Source organism: Danaus plexippus, chromosome 12, assembly GCF_018135715.1.
Source record: "Danaus plexippus chromosome 12, MEX_DaPlex, whole genome shotgun sequence".
Classification (NCBI taxonomy): Eukaryota; Metazoa; Arthropoda; class Insecta; order Lepidoptera; family Nymphalidae; genus Danaus; species Danaus plexippus.
Genome location: NC_083545.1, coordinates 4,583,152 through 4,608,707, shown reverse-complemented (window position 1 = coordinate 4,608,707; position 25,556 = coordinate 4,583,152). Strand labels below are relative to the sequence as shown.

Sequence of the window (25,556 nt, the reverse complement as noted above, 5' to 3'; positions counted from 1 at the left end):
ATCTTATAGGAATTATTTAAAAAAACACGATTCCTACTAGCTGTTGTATCTTACAGTTGTTTTATGCAATAAAACTCTCAGTTCATATATATAAGTGAATTAACATAAGTCAAAAAATCTGAAGTAGGTAAATATAGTTGGAGGTCCTATCAATTGTGAATTGATGTCTTCCTAACCCGCACCGATATCATAAATAGTAAAATATATATGTCTTCAATCAATTAAGCTTGTGAAGGATAAATTGTTTATATACTAGAATCTGAAAGAAGAACGAAGCTAAATAATAAAATTTAAAATCGATGATATATATTTTTTTATGCTAAAGGGGCCACCGAGCAGACGGCCCACCTGATGGAGGTAGTTCCGACGCCAATGGACATCCACAACACAGTTTTGCGGATGTGTTGCCACCCTTGATTAGGCAAGAGGGGAAGGAAAAAGGGAAAGGGCAACCGGCTCTCTCACGCATCGGACGAAACGCAGCCGTTAAAGACTACTTCACACATGGTCGAGCCAGCCTATGTTAAAGCTGCAGTAACTTGACCACAGCTAGGCTCTACCACCTACAAAATATTTTAGATAAGTTAGCGTTTAGTATGTTCTGTATATCTATACTTCCAAAAAAAATGCGTTAATTTTCTTCAACAGCATGCGGTTGAATCAGCTGTCAAGGCACGCTGTGTTCATACGTTGAACTTTTAACAAACGAAGATACAAATACTTATAAACATAGTAAACAGTATGCCTAATGGGGAAGGTCTTTATTCGCCTTTGCGCTTTGTTCCCTAGCTCATACATGGCTTATAAGCGTTGGCAATTATGGAGAATACAGGTCAAAGTTTCAACTAACTTTGATGAATGGTAAATCCTGCTGAAACTAGTATAACAATATTTTTCACACTAAAACACTGGATGTATAATTTTGGTCTGCGTTTTTTTTATACTCGAACAAAAAAAAACATATTTTACCAATTTTTTTATTAAAACTACTTTTTAGGGTGAAGTAATCCTTAATGGCTGTGTTTCGTTCGATGAGTGAAAGAGCCGGTTGCCCTTTCCCTGTTTCCACCATTTCCTGCCATCCCCTTATTTCCACCCCTCCCTATTCCTCAACAACCAATGTTGGCAACGCATTCGCAACATAAGATATGTTGCGGATGTCCATGGGCGACGGTGACTACTTTCCGTAGTATCTTGGTACTTAGTACTTTTCCTTAGTAGTAGCATCGTAGTATCTTAGTACTAGTACTTCCCGTATAAAAAATAAAATAAAAAAGCTTTCAAAAATCCGATCAATGACGCGTTTGTTGTATTTTATAACACTAGTTTTCCTAACTTTATATACATGTTTTAGCTTTTGGGGAATTTATGTTAGCCCTAAGACTATTTAGGCCAGTTACACTATAAAAATAGTATGTTTTAAATTAGCTATCTAAAACTTACCTAATACAATGGACGATTCATTTAAATATGGATGCAAAGACATAGAGTGAACACAATGAAGAGCCGTATACCGTACGACCTGACATTTTAAATACATGACGACATAAATTTGCAAGTATAATATTGCCATTACGTCTAGACCGAGAAACTCTTTTTTAATAGTCCGTTTTCCTGGATGTTCTGTAGGCTAAGATTATCTAGGCATAAGAAGTTATATAAATATGAAATATATCTTGTAATAGCAAATTGTATTTTTATTATTAATACAATATTGAGGTAATACTTACATTAAAATTTAAATTAAAATTATTAATATTACAATTTAATATTCTATAAAGCTCCCATAGATAGTGGATTTTCTACTAACCTCTAAAATTAGATGCGCAGTAAAGTAAATTCGTTTTTTTAAGGGAGTAATAGATTACTTGTTTGGATCCTTTTTTCGATTTTTGGTATATTCTAAATATTAGGCTTGTTTTAACTGTACAAAAGTCCGATATTGTTTATCAAGCGCCTATAAACGACAAAGTATCCAATATAAAACTAAGATTTTCGGATTTACTACGCGTTAATGTCATTGTACATTTTCATCTCGTCCGCCCGTGATCACGGTTCCTGCAAAGTAATCGAAACACAAACGGCAGCGGCGGTCCCGGGCACGAATAGATAAAAGGCTGCTGCGGCCACCTCACTGCCACACCAGCCCCACCTCTCGTCCACAAATTTGCTTTTTCTCCATGTCACTTTTTTAACCAATATGGCCACAAACTTCCCCCTCCCTATTTTTGAAGACAAAAGCTTCAGGTTTTGCAGCTTCTATACTAAATCTTCACAAGTCTTAACACCAATTGGGTGCATTTAATTTGATAGAAAGTTTACAAATATAATCAACCAAATTGACGAACTTGTTTTAGATATTTAATGTGGAATATGGTTGATAATATTGCGCCTGAAGAGATATAACTTTGTGATATATAATTCTTATATTTATAAATATTATGCAACTATTAAAACTTGATTAATAGCAATGAAAATCTTCAAAATTACTTACAGGACGGTTTTTATTATTTTAGTCTCCTTAACTTTAATTAAATAATACCATGAAACACTGGGCAACAATTTTTAAATCAAAATAGTTTTTCATTATAGAGTATTTCGGAAGTTTGAAAATCCAAATTCACAAGTAGCAAAAAATTTAAAATTATTTCTACATTAAAATTGAAATCCGTGGTGTGCGGCGTGGTTTACGGGCAGTCCGGGCGCCAAATATCAAACTCATTTAAGATCACACATCACAGGACAAGAAGAAATCAGTACACAAGCCAAGACTTGATAGAATATTGCCAGCTCAAGTTAAGAATGTTTTCTGGAGAACAAGGGATTTAAAAATGGCGAAGTAGGTAATTTCAATACCGCAATCTATCGTCATTTATTTACAACTTGATGAAAAACTTACGAACCACCAATTATAGATGGCGCTACATTCTAATATTTTTAAAGTACGGGATTACAAAGAAAAACAAAGCAAATGTCGTTCATTTTTATAGTAATGTAATTCTCTAATAATATTCCTTATAGCGAACGTTTTCAAGTCGTAAAAATATTTGGGAGTGTTTAGAGTTTTTGCTATTTGCACTAATAAAAGGTTATTATAAATATTATAACATTATTGTTAAAAACGTGGTATTTCAAATTATTGATACGGAAACTTAACATGGTACAACATTGCTATTAAATTATAAACTTCCTATTTCATTCGTTATTGCTTTAAATTTGTTATTAACAACCGTAACGCAAGAACTTTATTTTAGAAAATCTCTCTACCGATGACTTCCAGACTGTTGGAAGAACTTAAAATTGAGCCGTTTTAATTCATATATAATATAAACAGCTACATTACATTTTGAATAAAACAAGCACTGTTAAATATTAAACGCGTTGTACGTCACTCAATTTAATTCTTGATTTGTTATAGTGGGCTTAGTAAATGGTACAGAAAATATATGTTGTTGTTGTTTTAAAACCATTTGTCAAAAGTCAATTAGATTATAGTCTGTAGATACTTAAATTTGACATTTGATTCAAATATCGAAACTGGTGTAAATTTTATTACAACGGATTAGTGTCTTTTGGCACATGAGAGCTCATAAGAAAACTTTCAACACTCTAAAACAAATATTTAAACAAATTACAAATTTTTCACATGCAATCTATAAATTTGCGCCCTCTATATCTTTGGAACTAAACTATATACTTTTCAAGAGCTTACTTTGTTTTACTCAGAATCTTAGTATAACTTCAATTTTTTATATGAAAACAACTAAAAATATGTTTTAAGGACTCAAACAGGAATTACAAATATCAAGAAACATATTATATCTTTGTCTTTATATTCACTTTTGCCATAGTTATCTGCAGCATTTTCAAGTTCAATAGGTCTTTCTTTCATAGATAAAAACTAATTTCAACTTAATTATGACCAAATTGACTTTTAATTTGTGCATGTTAACAAAAACAGTTATATGACAGCTTCGACCTCATGCTCTGGTTTATGTTTGAAGAAAGATCTACATATATGTTTCAAAGTTTCGTTATATGTAACTGCCATTCACTAGGTTTAATTAACTCATAGAGGAGTTGTCCATATACTTAGTTTTCCATTGAAACTTCTTATGCGCCTTCCAACAAGGTTGCGTTAAATGTTAAACGCTCTGGGCATAGAGGGAGGAGGAATGTAAAAAGAGACAGAGTGAGAGGGAATACGTGGCGCTCGAAAGCATGTGGACAATCAAGTGTGACTTGTAATTAATGTTAATGAAGTTTATCTGGAAGAAACACTAAAAATTCCTTAAAAATCAATTTCTACCCCTTCCTGTTTTCATCCAAGATTCCAATATTTTTTTTTCACATGATTGTAATAAAAACATGTTTATTATAATTCATCCCACATTAAATATTTAATGTTTGAACATGATCTTTGTTACGTAAAAATTTTTAGTGTTATAAAAGAAATAAAAAAAAGGTTCTATACATTGTACTTATTTATAAGTTAATTAAGTTTTCACCTTCATCATCGCTACTCCATTACCGTTGACAGTTCCACCGAACACAATAACACAAATAGCTGATTCTTGAATACTGTTCCACACAGTTTCTACCCAGCCATCAACTGTTTGCATTAACTTTGTATCATCTTCGGACGCCTCCAACTTCAAGTGTCCCATGACTAAGTTATAATTTTTCACTGATTCTGTTAAAGTTGTTATGACTTCATCCATACTATCCACTGTGTTCAATTTAACTCGCTTAGGTTTACCTTTCTTCAACTGAGTACTTAAACTTTCCTTTGCTTGAGTCAAAAATGTATGATAGTCGCCTGTTATATTGTCACAGCCGATGATTACTGAGGTTTTCTTCTGTTCTATTATGTGATTAAAAATGGACAAAGCATAATGGGGTTCGGTGACCATTTTATTGACTTCTTCTTTGTATTTTTGCCTCTTTGTGTGTACTGCATCACCAAATTCGACACTCTTGCTTAATTTCAGCTGAACAAGTTTGAGGGAGGCAAGGGAATCCTCCACTGAGCAGTGACCATCCGTGCCGGTCTGAATTTCCTCCTTGAGATATTCCTTTGCTAATGTTTTTAACTTCGGCTTGCGATATCTTTCTCCGGTGAAATTGTAGATCAAACTTGTGTCAATGATATATGGGTGCATTAGTCTTAAAGCATGTAAATCTGAATTCAGAGACTGTCCGACCAATATTGCATCAGAGGGCAGAAGCTCTTGTATTTCTTTCTGCACATCTTCAAGCCTTTTTGTTACATCTCTCAATAACTCCTCAGTAATACCAGAATACTGAGTTAGATAATCCATTATCTGGTTGTAGGGTTTGACAAAAGATTCATATACAGTTTCGTGTTTTTCATTGACGATTGATACTCGGGTTAACTCTGAACCAGCTTTTGTAAGACACATTTCACAATCTAAACCAAACATGGGTGATTCCGCTGTAACTGGTGAATACTCTTCTTTTGTCATAACATAATCAGCGTACACATTCTGTAATTTACCTTTAAGTGGAACTGGATAGTTTTCATCTATCAGCTGCCATGCTGAGAGCATAAGCTGTGTCCTTGGAAATTTTTCATCAAGTCGTCTTACATCTACCGAACCTGTTATTTCATCTCTGATAGGAAAAACAGCTTTCATCATCACCATCAAATCCTTTCTCACCTCAAGAGCTAAATTCATGCTTCCATATTTTTGGATTAAAGTTTCTTTTTCATTTTCAGACAGCGGTACTAAGGCCATTTCTTTAACTAAGGATCCATTATACACAGAGGGAGTTAAAACTTCCACGGCACTATCAAAAATTTTGTGTGTACTCTTCAGCATATCTTGATAGTTTTCCCAGTCCTGGATAGATATACCTTCAATAATAAGACAGGTTGTTTGGGTGATGTGGTTACATTTGTCTATGGTATACCAACGTGGTGGCTGGGTAAGATTTAGGTTTCCGAATAACGAATGTAATAGTAAATGTTGAATGTCTGTGAGAACTAGAGGCACTCTTTCCTCTGATGACAAAAATAATGATGCCGTCTCTCCAGTAGGTTTTAATCGAAATACAGGAATATGCTTTTTCTTCGTTTTAGGCTTCTCTTTAGTAGCTATGGAAACATAAGTTTATCTGTATTCATTACATATAAAGACAGGCATTCAGAAATATTAAGTATGCAATAAAAATTTTAATGTTAATGGGCACTTTAAGTTAAAAAAGGTAACTTACAATCAAGACGGCGTTTTTTGCTGACGGGCTCCTCGAATATCCCATTTTCAGCACTCATGTTGTGCTAATATTAGGTTAATAGTACAAAACTGCTAATAGATACTTAAATCATGCAAAACTCAACGATGATCAGGCTTTTGATGTTTTACACATAACAAATATCATACTTTTATGTAACAAAGTAACATAAATAAAAATTCAATGCTTATACAGTAGCTTTCATTCATGCTAAAATGTGCACACAATGTTTCTCGGTCCGTCAAAGTGACGTACGTCGTACCACAATATACTCGAATTGACATTTGAAATGGTGAATATTTTACATTGATAATTTAAAGTTGATTAGATCTTAAAATTGAGAAAACGATAAGTGAGTTACCGAATTAAACCAACAATTTATTTATATTATGTATTCAGCTTTGTCCTTTTTGAGTCGATTTTTTTGTGTATTGTATATTGTAGCTATAAATAAAAAGATAATACCGAGAGCTACTTTATTAGAAAATGTTTAAAATGTGTATGGTTTGTATTATTTACATACATGTGTTAGAGGATATTTAAATTTTATAATTAGAACAAGGAAAACATTTTTAACTTCGTTTAATGAAAAAGAAAAATTGAATCTAGATTCCGTAACTTTTTTAAAATACAAATTATTTCTTACATTTTCAACTTTGTCCATAATTCTTTCAAAAATGCTTATAAAAAAAAATTAACAAATAAAAAAGAGATAAATGAAAAATTATAGACTTAATTTCATTAAAAAACAAATTATATTGAAATGTACAAAAACCATAACTAATATGTTAATTATTAGTTTAAAGGATTTTAGTTTTAAATATTTTATTTTGTGATAATTAAACATATTTTACATTATAATATTAGTATGAAGTAAGTAGTTTTAAAAACAGTGTTGATATCTGAAGAAGAAAAAAAACTAAAAAGCCAATTTTTTATATTTCGGAAGTAGAATAAGTATGTTATTTTTTTTTTTGTTCATAATTTCGATGGAAACAAAGAAATACTTAGTTATGATTATATTCATATTATTGTAAAAGAAGTAAATAAAACAATTTTTTTACGAATTTTTGTAGATTGCTATTTTTAAAACTATATTTTTTTGCGTTATTGCCAACAGAATAAAATGATAAATTAAAAGAATAACAAGGCCATACTAAAAATAATGACAAAGAGTATTATGTAAACTCTTGTTTTCTCTCTTACACTCATTACAAATGCTATTCTACTAGCGCCAACAATAATATTACGTTCACATTCATATTGTGAATAAACATTCATTTGCTGTGCTACAATTACTATTTCTCGCTGATTCTTTAAATTTATATTTGGAATTTGGATTACCAAAAGACTTTTAACGATGGATTCTTTACGTGAACAAGTTATGATAAACCAATTTGTATTAGCGGCTGGATGTGCACGGGAACAAGCTAAACAACTCCTACAAGCTGCACATTGGCAATTTGAGGTAAATTTGTGAAATACATGTAAACAAACAATATTATAATCACGAAATGGCTGCGTGTGTTAATGTATTTTGCAAATAAACAATCAAAACAATAGTAGCAGAGCATATATTAATGTTAATTTATATATTTGAATTGAAATATACTAAATCTTCCGTAGGCTAATTAAGCTATTCATTGCCTTGACCGTATCTACAAGTTCTTTTTATTGATAATGAAAATTATGTTGATAAATAACACGAAAACATAGTAAAAATATGACGTTCTGTATCGTAAACGATTTGTTACACTCTCATTATATGTTTATGCTAGGTATTTTAAAAACTTCCATTAGTTACATAAATGTCAAGTGTTTGTGATTGTATTATTAACCTAATTGTTTTGATATTGAGTTGATTCTTAGTCATGTTAGGTCTAATTGAATATGCATGCTAGCATTTTTATTGCATATTTAAATCAATTTTAAGAAACAATATCGAATTTAACTTGTTATATTTATAGGTTTGATTATTTTTTAATCATAATATTTGAAAATAATATATATATATATATATATATATATATTGGCTTTTCAAAACATGGGTTTTCATATAATTATCGATTATAGAGGTAATATTTATACAAATTTTAATTAAAATTAGCATAAAACCAAACACAATAATAAAACAAGTTTTAAATATTCCATATATTTATGTTTAAATTTTTTTTTTCCTTCATATTTTTATAAATTATGTTCACAGACAGCCCTATCGATATTTTTCCAAGAGGTTGCAATTCCTTCCGGAGCTAATGGTATTGCTGCTCCATATCATCAGGTTGGTATTTTTAATGTTGTAAACAGCAGAAAATAGCTAATTGTAATATTTTAAATATTTGTGTCGTGAAAATAAATGTATGCCATAATTTCTTTAAAAATATATTTCTTTTTAATCTATAATAATAATATAATGTCTCAACTTCCAGCAATTAATGACGCCGTGCAATACTCCAGCGACTCCACCAAACTTCCCTGAAGCTTTAGCCGCATTCTCCCGATTATCAACGGGGAGCCCAAGCCAGGCGGGTGGGACGAGTGGGATGGCTCCTCCCGTATCACCTTTAGCGACCCACCCACCACAGAATACTTACAATGGAGCGACTAACTCCCAAGCAAACTATGCGCCACTATCCTGTTCAACTGCTGTGAGTATATTCATGATACACTTATTCCGTTATTCATCAATCTTATTCAATGAGTAACAGAAAGACAAATTAATTGTTAATTTCGAATAAGACATAATAAAAGTACAAATCCATTATGGATTTGATATATCAAAAATTGTGATACATATTTATAGATCCGCTGATAATTGCAGTTCTTATAAAAATATCTGTACAATTTATAACAAAATGTTAGTATATCTAGATTTCCGATACACATTAATGGATCATATTGAAAGTTATAAGTAAGGAAATAGTAGTGATAAGGACGTTGACAAGTAATGATGCATAATTTGTTTACAGATTTGCAGAGAACACATGCCCAGATAAGCTGAGGACTTAGTTTAGGATTGTCTGTAATTTATTTTTCTAATGGTGCGCGATGTAAGCTGTGGACTTGTGAATATTATTTTATACACCCCACTGCAGCTAGTTTGCTGGACAATATACGGGGTGCTATAGTCAATCATGTTAAACATAAAATATTCTCACTGTTCATAAAATAGTGGTTTCTAAAACAAAATGCACTATAGAATAATATTAATTATGTTACATTTTTGATACCTATGAAAAAAAAAAATCTAACACTGTGATTATAAAATTTGGTATCATTACTATGTAGAAATAATAATTATTGCTGTATGATAATTATGAAAAAAAAATGTTGTTTTTTTTTTTTTCTTTTAAAGTTATATACTTTTCTATACACTATTTACTATAAGCTAGTATCATTTAAATCAAAAAGTCACAATTGTATTATATTCTGCAACTTTATACAGCTTCATAAAAGACAATATTATGAAAATAATAGTTAAAGTGGTTAAGACAAATACGTCATTGTAATTTTTGCATCTTAATTCTTGTAATTAAAAATAAATAAGAAATAATATTTATCCTCTAATTATTGCGGTAACCTTTTTTGACGTTTCATTATTAATTAGGATTTTCAGAATAAGATTTGTGTCTTAATGCTTTTGCATAGCTTTAGTTTTTGTAAATAGTTACGGGAATTATTCTAACATTTCCCTCGAACTCTAAGAAACTCACACACTGTCCATATGCATGTTTACAACAAGTAATCAAAACTTAATAGTTTATTACTATGACAGCCGTTTATAATCTTGAAATACATTAAAGTAACAATAAAATAATTCCTACTTCTTTTTAATTTAATTTTTTTCGTAATGTCTAAAATAAATTTATTCACAACAAACACCAATACTTACATATTGGCAAACTTTTTAAAAATTTCTGATCATATTAGCGATGCTTCGTAAGTTAAACGAAATGTTGATTCAGGAAGACAAAAAACAGAACAAGTCAGGATTTAATTCTATATTACCCGTGTCTGAGTGCAAAATGAGGGATTAATAAAACAATTAAAATTTTCTTGATATTATAATTATATATAGATTATTAAATAATTTACGATTTCAATCAATGCTTGCTTAATCAAGTCGTAATATCAGCATCCCTTGTTTCTTTCTCTGACAGTAATGTGTTTCTTGATATTTCTGCTAATCTCTTCTGTATAACGGTTATTGATAATTCGTTGTCTAAATTGCTGAATTCATCTGCCAACTCCTGGTCGCTGTGTGTGGGACTCAGAATATTAGAATGTTTACTCTTTTTGAAAATAAGCTGAAAATAAAATAAGAATACTTCATATTATTTCTACTCCTTCCTTGTACCCTACATATAAATAGAATTTAAATATCTTTTTTGATAATAAAACACGTTTTTCCATAAATGAATCACGGCGTGGTAAAAAATTTTAATCATATTCTTTCATAATGCAATAAAAATTGAGGTTTGTTAAAATAAACAACGTGGATTAGGTCCCAAAAGGCAATAATCTTTTATTAATTTGAGATTGATAAAACTATTGATAGGCCTTAAAAATCTTTATAAATATATTATTCTTTTTATTAAAATATTATTTAGATACGATAATTAAACTTTTGAATTAATTAATGTGAAATTATTATACAAAAAAAAACTATTTTCTATTGATCATTAAAGAATTTCTGTTTGTACTTGTTTAAGCTCTTCAAAATTCCAAAAGGACTAAGAGTTAAGTGTTTTTGTTTTTATGATAACTTTTAATACAAAGGTCAAGGAAGTCGGAAAAAGCAAAATTTAAACAAGAAAGAAAATATATATCAGGTAGATTCCTTTGTGAAAGTCCGACTTATGTGATTTGAAATATCAGTATAGATATAAACAAACCGTAACATGATTAAAATATTTAATATTGATTCCTACGCACCTTATAGAACTGCGGATTCTCGTATATCCAAACCCATAATATAGAGGCTATAACTATCGTCAAACTTAATAGCAGATAATTCGATGAATAAGTGTAGGCGTCATTGAATATTCCACACCAATTGACATTGATTTTTTGCATTTTATAGAATAAATTATAATTTTAAAAATCTTTCATTCTAGTAGTAATGTTTTACGTTTTCTACATTTCTATTTTTACTTCTGCCACAGATTAAAAAAAACAAGGTGCAGAACGTTTTGGTATCAAGTGCGCATAGGTTCAACGCTTAAAGTCTAGACTCTGGTCTTTTGTCATCACTAACTTTGATTTATATTGTGATTTTTCTGGTTTTATCCATTTTTATTGCTTTAATTCTTTAAATTCCTACTTCTGTTTTGATTATTACCATTAGAATATATATAAAATAATACTGTAATATTTTTTATATTACGTAATTTTGAAAAAAGTTGGAATTTTTGAAATGGAAGTCTCTAATTCTCATAATCTAATAATTTAATTAATAATTCTGTCATTAATTTTCTTGCTTTTAAAGTATTTTTTAGCAAAATATGTTATACTAAGCAAAACATATACCATTTAAAAATATTTATTTCCTTCAATTTACTTATTATATAAATTTTACGTGAACACACATATCTATTTCAATATATTTTGGTATTATATTAAGAAAAATGTAATTTTTAGGCATTCTAATAATTACATATTATATAACCTGTAAACTGCCATTATTACAATCTCCAGAAAACTTGAATTAAATCACAATAGTGACAATGATTCTTAGTTATTCTTTCTGTTTAAATATGGAGTGCAGACGAGATGTTTCACTTAAAATATAAACATTACAGCACTAAGAATGTAGAATTTCATGAATACTTTGAATGTTACATCTACTTTGGTCTATATGTGAAAACTACTCTATTTCATTGGATCCAGCCTTACATCTATATATCTATTAATAAGGGACCCAGTTCATTGAGGCAATATAAAAACAGATTCATTGCATAAAACAGTAAAAAACACAATTTAGTTTATAAAACAGTTAGAGCATATAATGGACCACATAAGTTTTAAACTCTTGATAATTCAAATGTACATCATTTCAGCCATCGATGACATCTTTTTGGGTATATGAACGAGTGTTTCAAAGTAGCTCGCTAGTTCGTCTATTGTTACATCACAGGGAGGATTGAGAGCTTGCTGTGAACACGAACCAGAACTTCTTTCTGATCCTGATTCCTTTGTGTGTCTCTCTCTCACAGCTTCACACTTCCACCATTTTGTGTTATCACTCTTAATATCTCTAACACTTGTTTGACTTTTTTCTGTTGATATGCTTAGCTGGTTACAGTTGTCGACAAGTGTGTGCAGGCATATATTGTCCGTGTTGAATTTTTGCAAACGTAATTGTACAATATCTTCATTAAATAGTTGCAGACACTCATTTCTCATAATGTTATTTTTATTGTTGTTTTGTGACAATCGTAGAGTGGGTTCCTTTATTAATTTGTTATGTTTCTTTTTACAAATAGACAGCTTTTTCCTTTTTTTCACTAGACATGTACAATTTATATTTTGTGGACATGATTTTACAGCGGAGTAACGTTTCTGTAGGCTATTTGAAAAAGGATTTTCATCATTAACATTTTTTATAACTTTGATTGGTTCTATTTCCAATCTTCCCATACCAACTCGGAGTGATATGTCATCAGTAGCCATTGTTCAATATTAATACATCTGTAACAATGGTTTCTAAATGTATATAAGTGAATTCATAAAACTTGATCAGAACAGCTGTTTTGACTACAAGCGTAAACATAAGCATAACATTACAACGTAATAACCATTAAAGTTACGTGTATAAGTTTGATGGAATTATGTTTTCATTGCTTGAGAGCTGAACACAACAATACACATATTATTGGGTAAAATAATAATCATATTTATTTAAGTTTGCAGTAATTGTGTTTATAATAATAAGCAAACATTGTAGGCACCAAAGACATTGTACATAAATAGACGTCATTGGTTAAAAACAATATTTGTTTTTACTTGTAATCATACTTACAGATTAAGAAACCATTTAATTGTATACAATGATGCCGCTTGATTTGGCACAGCTCAATAAACAATTGAAATAATTACCATTCATTAAAATAAACATCAACTCAATAACTGAATCAAGTCATCGTAATATCCATAGACAAGAAATTTATAGATAATAAATATATAAGCAAAACATTTAAATGACAGATTATAGTATAACTTATTTGTTTGTGTTTGTCTACAGTTTTATATGTTTTATCTGTTACTGTCATTTGCTCGGCGTCTGTCAATGTCTGTAACCTCTATAGCAGTGTTGTACTGTAATCCTATTCCAATTGACTGGTTGGTCAAGTGGACTACTGCAGACAGTAGTTAATATTGATTTTCAAGTAAAGTAATAATGGAACCAAATCCAGTTATTATTGCCGCTACTGCAAAACAAACAGCGTCGGTAAGAATCAATAAATAAAAGGTCAAGTATGTTTTCGTGCGAAATAAGTTGAGATAAAGCAAAATTTTTTTTCAGCTTATATTTTTACACGGATTGGGAGACACAGGGTACGTAAACATTTTGATATTTTTATACATTGATCTATGTGTATTCTAATAAATTAATTGATTTGAATGTAGCCATGGTTGGGCTAGCACAATTGCCGCTATTAGAGGGCCCCATGTTAAGGTGATTTGTCCCACGGCGTCTACAATGCCGGTAACGCTTAACGCGGGCTTCCGGATGCCCTCTTGGTTTGATTTGAGAACATTGGATGCTACAGCTCCAGAAGATGAGGAAGGCATTGTCAGAGCAACAAGTCTTGTTCATGGATTGATTGCTGATGAAGTCAAGGTACATATTGTTTAATTTCTTCACCTTTAATGTTTGTAACAACTTATTAATATAAAAAAAATGGCAGGGTGGAATTCCAGCAAATAGAATTTTGTTGGGTGGATTCTCTCAAGGTGGTGCATTGGCACTTCATGCAGCATTAACATATCCTGAGACCCTTGCCGGTGTTATGTCACTCTCCTGTTGGCTGCCGAGACATGCTCACTTTCCCGATGCTGTGAAATCTCCAAGAGAGCTACCTGTGAGTGTTTTCTGTAGTTAATTAATTTTAATGCTAAAATTACATAGACTCTTTGCATAAAGTAATAATCATTTTGATTGGCATTATTAATTCAGCCAAAAAATTATGATTTACATAACATTAAAATCTAAATCAAGTTTAATAAAGAAGATTTGATAAATACATTTTTAAAATATTCCATATACATATAACTTAAGTCTTTATTTTCTAAGCTATTGGACACTTTAAAGTAACCAAATAAGTAAATTCTTAAAGAGTAAAGTTAATCCTCTGTGAACTCAATTTTTTTTTAATCGACTGCATAAATAACTGAATCATTATTTTTACTGAAACATTTTAATTACGACTACATAATAAAAGCATATTAATCAATTGATATTGTTATCAGTACATTGTTGTGTTATATTTGCTTAGGCCATTTATATCTACCATCATATCACCTTTATTTGACATTAAGAATATATATATATATATATATATATATAAATGTAGTTCTCTATTAGAAAAGAGACCCTGCGATATTCATGAATTACATATACATCATCCCTAAACTAAACGTCAAGCCTTACTCTATTATTAAAGCGGCTTTGGATTGGACTTAAATGTTGGACACATATGAGAAGCAATATAAGATCCCAGAGGATATTTGTGCGTCGGTCTACACACTAGACATATTTTTATATTCTCCAATTTTAAAGCGTGTTGTACTAATAGAGCACACGGTTCCTTGGTAAACCAACATCCCCAAAGGCCATGCCATCAAGGTCAACATGTATTCCGAGCTCGCTAACGAACTCACTAAGAATATCTTTGTTGTAAATTTGTATGCGGTAGAAATAGGAGCGAGAGGTATAACAGCCAAATCTCTCTACAACTTGCTAAAGGACTTAGGCCTGCCAAGAACTAGCATCAGTTTATTCTTGGAACGTGCGTTGAAGGCAGCCCTAGCAGGTTCGTTTCATATTTGGTCAGGTAGAGAGAGGAGCTTGGACAGTAGAGGTGAGCGTTTAACGCGCGCTAGATAGGGGCCCCTTTAAACCTACACCTGGGTCGCAAGTCCCAGGCACTGTTGAAGCTCCTCTCCCTGCAACACGATGGACCAGGCACCCGCACGGTGAATCCATGGAATGCTGAGAGATTTTGTCTCGTGTATTTGGGTCAAATTAGTTTTATATCAAAAAAGTACTGTAATGTTGTATCCGAATGACTAACAAACAGACATCCTAATAAAATTTCTTTATTTAAAAACATTGACTATAGTTACATATAGTGACAACATATTCTTATGCTGAAAAAGTCAGTGGACACATTTTTAACAAGGACTATGATGTGTATATTTTTTGTTAATATAATTAGATTCCTATTTTATAATTAAAACTTAGGTATTCCCAAAACTTTCATATAACAATTAATGTTGATTAATTGTTAAATGTTTTTTATATTTCGCGTTAGACAGACAAAATCAGTTATTTAAATGGCAATACATTTACATTTCCATTTTTAAATTTCCATAAATTAACATGATTTATGAGATTATACCATAATGCAAAATACTAAATATTTCAAAAGCTATTGTTGGCTCTTATAATGAATGTAAATGTGATTTTAATAAATTTATTTGCATAACAAAAGGAAGCAAAACTTTATAATCATGCATTAGACCCGTGTTAATTAATAGAAAGTTAAATAATATTTAAATATTGAATAGTATTGAATGTTATTTATATAAAAAAATAAATAACTAACAGATTTAAGAATAGATTAGGATTTGTTGTTTGTGAATACACACACCCACACACATATATATGTATATATATATTTACTGTGTACACCACACTTCAGTTCCTTAAAGTAATATGACACAAACATGTTTTTTTTAAAAATAGTAATATAATTTCCGATTAAAGTAAACGATATATTTTGTAAGGAATCTGAATGTATGTTAGAACATTAGCCTCTGTCAATTAACTTTTAAAAGTGTTACCAGTTCCTAAATCTATTTTTTTATATTGCATATAATACATGTGTCTTCACCTACATTACATTGATACAACCAGTCACCTTGGTTGGCTTCTTTTGATCAAAAATTTGATTGTATTCATGCTAATTGTACAGTATTCAGTGATTTTCCTATTAAATTGTAATCTGACATTTATGAGCATGACCTTTCATTGATTTTGTTTTTAGGACATATAAAAGAGTTGAGCTAGTTTTTGTTGATTTAAATATAACTATGTACTTTATTATATTGAAAAAATTACCATTTATAAAATAAAAAAAAATCAGTAAACTCATGTTCAAATGCTCTTTCAATCTTATTGTAGTCGGGTAAAAATATCTTCATATGTGGTTGTGAGTAGGTTATGGATATAATTTACTTTGAATTGTTCTAGAAAACAGCATTTGTCAATACTAATATTGTGTATGTAGAGTAATTTTGTCCTTTTATTTTCTCAATTGGAATAGAACATAAGTTGCCTGTCCAACCGATATCCCCGCAGACAAAGCCGCGGGTGAATGCTGTGTTAATTATAAAATCTCTCATGAAATATGAACACAGCAAATACAACATAAAGACAATAATTTTCTTAATAATTTAAAAACATTACGTAACTTGTAAGAAGCCTAAAAACTTCTAAGTGTTGTAACGTAAATTTATACGAAGGAAACCGTAAAACTGAACACCCCTATTTACAAATTATTCTTTGTCAATTGAAACTTTACAGATATTCCAAGCGCATGGTGACTGTGATCCCGTCGTGCCATTTAAGTGGGGTCAAATGACTGCCTCGTTTCTGAAGACCTTCATGACGAACATTGAATTCAACACATATCAGGGTCTGTCGCACAGCTCCTCGGAAGCGGAACTTAAGGACATGAGAGCATTTATAGAGAAAACTTTACCAGCTGTCAAATAAATACATAAATTATCACAAACACCCCAGTACTTATAGATTTATATGTTATTTTAAATTGAATATATTATTTCGTAAGGCTACTCTTACAAAAGACGTAAAAAAAAATTAAAAACTTTATTTTCTGTTGTCGATCCTACACTAAGTTATTTTTTCAGTAACCAAATATTGTATTTAAGGATAGCTATGAAATAAAGTATACTTTTTAATTCAATGAGTTTTTTTATTTCTAACTTTTCGTTTTCTAGTAGGTATATTTACATTGACACCTTTGCTTCTATAGTTCGGTCTAATATTAACTTGCACAGCTTTGTCACAATGCAATTTCTCCTCATTATGAGAAGTGAAAAGCTCTACCTGAAGATCATCACGTCCAATACGGGAAGTATTGGGTCCTGGTTGATCACAGACACTTGTGTGGGAAGTACTTGGACTTACTTTGTGATCACTTCTTTGTGAAGGTTTGCTAACATCACTACTTTTGATAGCTATCTCTGATGAAAAAAAAACTTTAAAACTGTAAATATGTACGCGAAGTAACTGAAAAGTTCACAGTAAGGACCCACTGGACGTGTAGTTTGACGTCACCCAAAGCGCCCGCAAGATGACGGCGTTTCGACTGCTAAATACATATATTATTCAGATATAAGCAAGTGAAAGTAAACATGGCGGAAGTTAATTTAAATTTAATAATGATTACAGTTTGTTCATTTAAAACCCTTAATAAGACAAAGATCATTTTATTTTTAACTATACTCATTAATAATGTTTTGTTGTCCTACAATTGGTATCTCATTATTATTTAGATGCTAGAAAATGTTAATCGATTAAAAAACGAAGTGTTTTCAAATAATACAACTTTTAGGTTTTTTATAATTCTTGGAAAGCTCCATAAATAATTGCTAAATTATTTGTTTTTCTCGTATAGTTAAGGATACTTAAAAGTGGATTTTTTGAACGAAATTCAGTAGCTTTTCCATAAAAACACTGAATAAAAGTGTTTTCTTTTCAATTTGCAGGAAATTATTCTGACCAAATTCAAGTTTTCGTGGATAAAACTGATAATCCATTCAGAGAAAGTACAGATAAGTAGTAAAGCCAATATTCCTCAATCTTAGATTATTGCTTTCTTGTTATGCGATTAGTTATGATAAAATCACTGCTACTTAAACTAAACCTCCGAGAACCTTTACCACGACAAACTCTTAGCTACCTTCTTTATATACTTATTGAGACGCAGTCGGTGGTCTATTTACGCTGCGTTAAGTATTACGCTGCGGCCATTGAAGACTAGACACCCTCGTTCATCGGTTCTCTTAGGATTTAATATGGAAAAATTATTGTCTTAAATATTTTGTGGATTATTAGTACCTATCAAGAATTTATATGCTATCAGTTACATAAGTTGTTTTTGTTCATGTGAAATAGGTATACATTACAAGATTTATGTAGTTTCATTACACGTAAAAAACGGTATTCATTTAAAAAAAAATCATATATTATTATTAATAATTTATTTGCATATTTGAGGTATTTAAATTCTATGTTTTTTTTTATTATAAACAGAAAACAGAAAAATCAGTAATTGGGATTACATAATTAAAAAAAAACATATTTTATATATATTATAAATTTAGCGGTTTTTCAATATAAAAGAATTGATAGACAAAAAATATAGTTATGTACATACTATGTAAAATTAATAGGTACATGGGATTAAAATATTAAATGGTTTCACAACTGACATCTCATTCTAGCTGACCTTGACAACTAACAATTCATTATTGACACATGATATTTTATCTTGGCTCTAGAAAGACCGAACGATAGTAATTTTTAATTTTAAATAAAAATGTACTCTATATAATGTGATAATGGTGATTAAATTTAAAATGTTGCATTTTATTTATTAATCTACAAAACAAATTCGGCTCTGTGACGACGATCATAATTTGTTATTTAAATGTAATATTTAAAATTTTACCTGTGAAACATATTTTCGTGTTTAACATCAATAAAAATGCGGAATTGGACGTGTTTGTTCCCTGTGTTGATTTTTTTAATAACACTTACATCCGTTATAACGTGCCAGGAAAAAGAAAATCATTTGAGTACGGACACGAAGAATTTTATAGGAGATGACGATGTTTCTTATTGGGATGTTAACCAAGGTCCAAGGTTAAAACGCGATACCACACAAAACACCACGAGTTCTAATGACACAGTTGTATCACATCCGTCAAGCTCCTCTACAGAGAGCTCTCACATTGTTTATGAGGTTGGTCCTTCTAATTCTTCAATATTGGCAGTTGTTCCTGTAAATATTTCATCATCACCTGCTCCGAATGCCTCCGATGTAAGTCCTTCTGATGCTGCTCCACTTCCTGGTAAAAGTTCAGCTGAAGATGAACATAACAGTTCAATGGCAATATTCTTTGTACTTTGCATATTGGCACTGGGTATACTTCTGATTCATTTAATGTTGCAAACAGGATTCTCTTATTTACCCGAGAGTGTTGTTATAGTATTCCTTGGAGCGCTTATTGGTATGATAATTAACCTCATGTCAATAAGAAATATAGCCAATTGGAGAAAGGAGGAAGCCTTTTCTCCAACCGCTTTCTTCTTAGTTTTACTACCTCCCATAATCTTTGAATCTGGCTATAATCTCCATAAAGGTAACTTTTTCCAGAATATCGGTTCAATTTTGCTCTTTGCAATAGTAGGAACTGCTATATCTGCATTTGTAATTGGTGCAGGTATTTATTTGTTAGGTCTAGCCCAGGTGGTGTATAAACTAAGTTTTGTGGAGTCGTTTGCATTTGGATCACTTATATCGGCTGTTGATCCCGTGGCCACAGTGGCTATTTTCCATGCTCTCGATGTGGATCCTGTATTAAACATGTTGGTATTTGGAGAGAGTATACTTAATGATGCTGTGGCAATTGTTCTTACAACCGCTGTGTTGGATTCAAATGATCCTCTAATGTCTACGACCGAGGCAATTTTATCGGCGATAAATCGTTTCTGGTTAATGTTCTTTGCATCGGCTGGCATAGGTGTCCTATTTGCTCTGATTAGTGCGCTACTTCTAAAACATGTTGATTTGAGAAAGAATCCTTCTTTAGAGTTTGGTATGATGTTGGTATTTACTTATGCGCCTTACGTCCTGGCCGAAGGAATACATTTATCTGGTATGTCGTTGTATATATATTAAATTTGTAATTAACAAATTTGATAATATTTTTTTATTATTAAAAAAATATTTACAGGTATAATGGCCATCCTGTTTTGTGGTATAGTAATGTCACACTATACGCATTTCAACCTATCAACGGTCACTCAAGTTACAATGCAACAAACTATGAGGACACTTGCCTTCATTGCTGAGACCTGCGTTTTTGCCTATTTGGGTTTAGCTATATTCAGGTAAATAATAAAAAGGTTTAAATCATATACAAAGATTTAATTTAGTATGTTTTGTAAAATGTATTTGAGCCATGACACTATTAACAAAGTACTGCCTTACTTTCTACTAATTTTAATCCGTCTCAGAGCTAAGTATTTATGTTAAAACTATTTTTATGGGTAAATAAAATTAAAAAATTCATTATGTTTAATTTAATCCTAACATTGAAACAGACTATTTTATGTTCATACATATTTATTACCCAACAGTTTCCGACACCGAGTTGAGCCGGCATTAGTAGTATGGAGCATAGTTTTATGCTTAATTGGAAGAGCCGCAAACATCTTTCCCTTAGCCTTACTATGTAATAAGTTCCGTGAGCATAAAATAACAAAGAAAATGATGTTCATCATGTGGTTCAGTGGTAAGTTTGTGTTGGGAGTTTGTTGATGTTTAGATAAGATACTAGTGAAGTGTATTTGTATTTCTTTTTAATGTTATCAGATATTTTCTATTTCATACACTAAATATTTTTTTTTTGTCGATATCGATAAATATCGGCTTATTTAAGAAAAAATATCAACCGTTGTGATTATTGGCAACGCTTTAGAATATTATCCTTGAAAATATTGACTTAATATTTCATGGTATGTACATATTATGTATATTTCAGGTCTAAGGGGCGCCATTTCCTATGCTCTGTCTCTTCACCTCGACTTTTCCGATGAAACCCGGCACGTTATTATAACAACTACTCTTATAATTGTGCTCTTCACTACTCTTTTCTTTGGAGGTTCGACTATGCCGTTACTGAAATTTTTGAGAGTACGTAAATATGTTATAGTCTTATACTTATGTTAAATTAATTTAGAATCAACTAGCTCGTGTTCTCTCAATAATGATATACTTTTTATAACATTGTTATTTGTTGCAACAATTTAATAAGTTTTTCCATTCAGGCCAATAAGAAAGTGAAACGTTCAAGGCCGTTACGTAAACAGAAGGAAGTGAGTCTGTCTAAGACTAAGGAGTGGGGGCAGGCGATCGATTCTGAACACCTCTCGGAAATAACCGAGGAGGAATTGGAGGTAATGACAATATAAAATCACATGGTAATAATAAATTTATTGTAATTCAGTTTTTTTTTTATCTATGATTTAAAACTTATCTTTTATCTAGACGAAAGTATTTGTTTTTTAATGCGATTCATTTATAAAACACTTCCGAGTTCCGTATATGTATTGTTATATTTTGTTCATACAGTTTTTTGATTTACATTACATAAAAAGAAATTAAGGGAATTTTTTTTTCGCTGTTACATACATATGTGCCTATACGTTTATAACTATATTATACGAACAGGATACAGTTTGAATCATAAAAGATCAAAAAAAAAATTGGAGTTGGAGTTATATTTTACTTTTTATATTGATATTATATTGTAAAAGACTTTATAAAAACCGTGAAAAGGGTTTAAGAAAACCGTAAAATCGATATAATTTTTCATAACAAGCGTCTTAGCTATTCCTTTGAAGTGTTGTTTTTAAACCTGGAAGAGTTAATTTTAAAATATATTTTTATATAGCAATATCGGAACTAGAATAAGCTTTCTATGTATAAAAACGCGGTTTACGTAAAGTATATTAAGAGAATAATTACTACTGTTCTTAATTTCAGGTTAATTACTCGCATGCAACGAGGTTGAAGGGTTTCGTCAGATTAGATTTGAAATATTTGATACCCTTCTTTACTAGAAGATTCACGCATCAGGTAATCGCAATGTATTACTTTAATGACAAAAACAATTTTTAAATAACCAGAAAGAAATCATTTTCACAAGGAATGAGTACTTTATCGGTTAGCTTGATATGTAACTGTCATGAGTGGCCTTGTACGGATTTCACGCTGGTCTTGTTGCACCTGTTTAATTTTGCACACATGAATCTTATCGAATAAGGTATTTTGCATTTCTTTTTCACTGAATATGAGTCATATAACTTTGACCACAATGCGTGGCCACAATGACCATGATATGTGGCCGTAATGACTACCATGTTCACAGAACATGGAAATCCATAAAGCATTTTTTAAATTTTTTATTTATTTTCCATCATTTTTTTTAAATAACCAGAAATTCATTATTTTTAAATAACCAGAAAGAAATCATTTTCACAAGGAATGAGTACTTTATCGGTTAGCTTGATATGTAACTGTCATGAGTGGCCTTGTACGGATTTCACGCTGGTCTTGTTGCACCTGTTTAATTTTGCACACATGAATCTTATCGAATAAGGTATTTTGCATTTCTTTTTCATTGAATATGAGTCATATAACTTTGACCACAATGCGTGGCCACAATGACCATGATATGTGGCCGTAATGACTACCATGTTCACAGAACATGGAAATCCATAAAGCATTTTTTAAATTTTTTATTTATTTTCCATCACCACAATAGTAAATGTCTCAATTTCATTTTATAACTGAAAGAGAATAAAAATAACAGAATTAAGTTTAAAAGAGACGTGTAGTATTTGCTCTAAGCTTTCCACTCGGACTAAGAAAAATCTGCCTGTAGGATAAATAATTTCCTAAATGACAAATTATTGTTACTATCATTTTCACTGACTATTATTATAATTGAAAATTTCATGTTCTTACACATATCGCTAATTATTTCAGGAACTAAAGGATTGCAAGAGCCAAATGACAGATCTAACCAATCAATGGTACCAGGCCATCAGAATATCCAATGACCACGATACAGATGAAGATGAAACCATTCAAGCGAGCTCATTGTCGAACTCCCACACAAGCTTACAGAGAGGTGTATGAGATGATACACAGAATTCATTATAATTAAGTATATTTTGTTATATTAGGGATGTTACAAATATAAAAATAAGTGGCACATATATTTTTACAGCAATATTTTTATAATATAATTCTGAAGATGTTTCTGTAATTTCTTGTAGTAATTTAATGAATCGTTATGAAGATAATTGTATTTTTCTTATTTGTTACATTCCTAATGTAGATATTTTCTAAATGTGGGATATATGTTTCTATGTGCAATAAAAAAGTGTATGCTAGGGAGGCTTGTTCCTGTTATGAAGTAACTGTTGTTCAAACAACAAAACTTCGTTTTAATTCATATGTTCATGTGTTTTTGAAACAATTTGCTTGTATTATTATTATAGTGCAAATAGGAATAAAATAGAAGTGTTATGCACCAAGCTTTTTAACATATAACAACACCAAGTGATCTAAATATAATTTCCAACAGTGTTAAAAGGTAATAAAGTTTTTGGAACTAACATGAAAAAATTTTACAAGGAAATGGCCTAATGAAGATCTACTTAAACACAATAATGATGCATCGTGCCAAATTCAACAATCTCACCGTTATTGTCCTAACTTTCTTACCTATTAAATGTGATTATATATTTTAGTCAGAAATTGTGATGGTATTACGAATGTATTATTAGATAAATACGCACACATAGTTGCTGAGCAAATTTATTAGTTTTTTTTTATTTTTGGTTGTGTCATATCATGTGTACTTAGCTTTTATTGTACGGTATTATTAGCCATATTTTGTATGTCCAAAAGCAAATGTAACATGTCAGAGCAAATCATAGTAGTTTATGAAACTATTTGAATTTGTTATGTATTTTCAGGTATTAAAATAGTGTCTCATACTATCCAAAAATTGTCACATACGACCGTCCAATAGGAATTATTTATAATGAGATTACAATTCACCCGTCTTAGAGGCTGTAAGCGTGTTAAACAAATGTTTGTAGTACAATTAACTTAGTTATCAATCTTAAAGTCATTCCTATATTTTGTTGTCATAGTTTTGTGATAGTCGGATAATTTATTAGTTGCTCTATTGACTTATTATTATGTGACGATTTAAGATCATAAGGATTTATTGTTACTTATATTTCTTTAATTATTTATATATTCAATGTATAACATTTTCTTGTTTTATTTGATCCCGCTTCTAAGTCTCTTTTTTTACTAGACCTCAAAGCTTTGATCGTACTGTTTATTTATTATGGAGGTAAACTTTTTAACAAATACATATATGGTTCGAAGCAAAAAATTTTTTTTATAATATTTATTTTGTAATCATTAACATGTTAGTTTAAAAACTCAAGTTGTAATTCACAGATACAAGCAACAAACAAAAAATTTTTAGTCACTCGGAAGTGAAACTTCGTAACGTGAGAATAAATATAGGTGGGGGTATAAATTGATTTTTGGTGAACCATTATTGTCTCTTTAAGAAAAACTATTAACATTGCTTAGAATTAACAATTGATATAAGCATATATTAGAGTGCATTCCATCAACTCTCTCTCTGTCTCTTTCTATTCCCACTCCCCACCAGTGTTGCACATTTAATGAAACAGTAATTTGATATCTGTTCCATGGTAGAGTTAAAATTTTAACTTCAACTATGTTGGAAGTCGCATTCGAAGTTTCGCTTCAAAAATATTTATTAAAACTATTAAAAATAAAAAATACATGAAAGCCACTTGAGTAATATCTTTTAAACAGCAACAAGGGGTGTTTAATGTACCATTTGAATGGTTGTGCTCGAAGATAATAGTCAAAATCAATATGCCCAATCTCAATGCTAGTGCACTTGTAATTAAAAAGCCAATAGGAGCAAGTCTAAATGAAATCTTAATGTATACTTTTATTACAAGTCCTGATAAACACAAAGAAGATTCGGTAGGAGGGACCTTGTACCTCCAAACTACTTAAAGGTCACAACTTCAGGATGCTAGATTTATTTAGAATGTTGGGTGTGGGAGGAATTAATGATTACTTACTTGAATTAACTCATGTAAATTGTCTAACACAATCCTAAAACCCAAT

General features: G+C 30.7%; 5 protein-coding genes across 6 annotated transcripts; 3 read left to right on the top strand and 2 right to left on the bottom strand.

The window, feature by feature from the left end:
* Positions 1-4,466: 4,466 nt before the first annotated feature.
* On the bottom strand, positions 4,467-6,510 carry LOC116772516 (RNA exonuclease 5). The gene is made up of 2 exons (XM_032664734.2): positions 6,238-6,510; positions 4,467-6,118 (listed from the first exon to the last, which is right to left on the bottom strand). The coding sequence occupies exons 1-2, from the start codon at positions 6,293-6,295 to the stop codon at positions 4,497-4,499; spliced, it is 1,680 nt and encodes a 559-aa protein (XP_032520625.2). The 5' UTR covers positions 6,296-6,510; the 3' UTR covers positions 4,467-4,496.
* A 990-nt stretch (positions 6,511-7,500) lies between these two features.
* LOC116772699 (UBA-like domain-containing protein 1) lies at positions 7,501-9,810 on the top strand. Its single transcript, XM_032664967.2, has 4 exons — positions 7,501-7,723; positions 8,462-8,536; positions 8,685-8,903; positions 9,225-9,810. The coding sequence occupies exons 1-4, from the start codon at positions 7,616-7,618 to the stop codon at positions 9,249-9,251; spliced, it is 429 nt and encodes a 142-aa protein (XP_032520858.1). The 5' UTR covers positions 7,501-7,615; the 3' UTR covers positions 9,252-9,810.
* Positions 9,811-10,306: 496 nt separating this feature from the next.
* LOC116772423 (uncharacterized) lies at positions 10,307-13,416 on the bottom strand. 2 transcript variants are annotated; one of them, XM_032664614.2, is made up of 3 exons: positions 13,277-13,416; positions 11,191-12,945; positions 10,307-10,562 (listed from the first exon to the last, which is right to left on the bottom strand). In XM_032664614.2, the coding sequence occupies exon 2, from the start codon at positions 12,925-12,927 to the stop codon at positions 12,295-12,297; it is 633 nt and encodes a 210-aa protein (XP_032520505.1). In that variant the 5' UTR covers positions 12,928-12,945; positions 13,277-13,416; the 3' UTR covers positions 10,307-10,562; positions 11,191-12,294. The 2 variants fall into 2 exon arrangements, with proteins under 2 accessions (XP_032520505.1, XP_032520506.1); XM_032664615.2 differs by lacking the exon at positions 13,277-13,416 and adding an exon at positions 13,053-13,187.
* Positions 13,417-13,466: 50 nt separating this feature from the next.
* Positions 13,467-17,468, top strand: LOC116772421 (acyl-protein thioesterase 1). The gene is made up of 5 exons (XM_032664613.2): positions 13,467-13,705; positions 13,781-13,812; positions 13,885-14,098; positions 14,166-14,339; positions 17,066-17,468. Exons 1-5 carry the CDS (start codon positions 13,655-13,657, stop codon positions 17,255-17,257), a joined length of 663 nt encoding a protein of 220 aa, XP_032520504.1. The 5' UTR covers positions 13,467-13,654; the 3' UTR covers positions 17,258-17,468.
* A 1,578-nt stretch (positions 17,469-19,046) lies between these two features.
* On the top strand, positions 19,047-24,646 carry LOC116772729 (sodium/hydrogen exchanger 8). Its single transcript, XM_032665000.2, has 7 exons — positions 19,047-20,448; positions 20,527-20,683; positions 20,933-21,087; positions 21,337-21,488; positions 21,623-21,751; positions 22,341-22,433; positions 23,346-24,646. The coding sequence occupies exons 1-7, from the start codon at positions 19,275-19,277 to the stop codon at positions 23,496-23,498; spliced, it is 2,013 nt and encodes a 670-aa protein (XP_032520891.2). The 5' UTR covers positions 19,047-19,274; the 3' UTR covers positions 23,499-24,646.
* Positions 24,647-25,556: the final 910 nt, after the last annotated feature.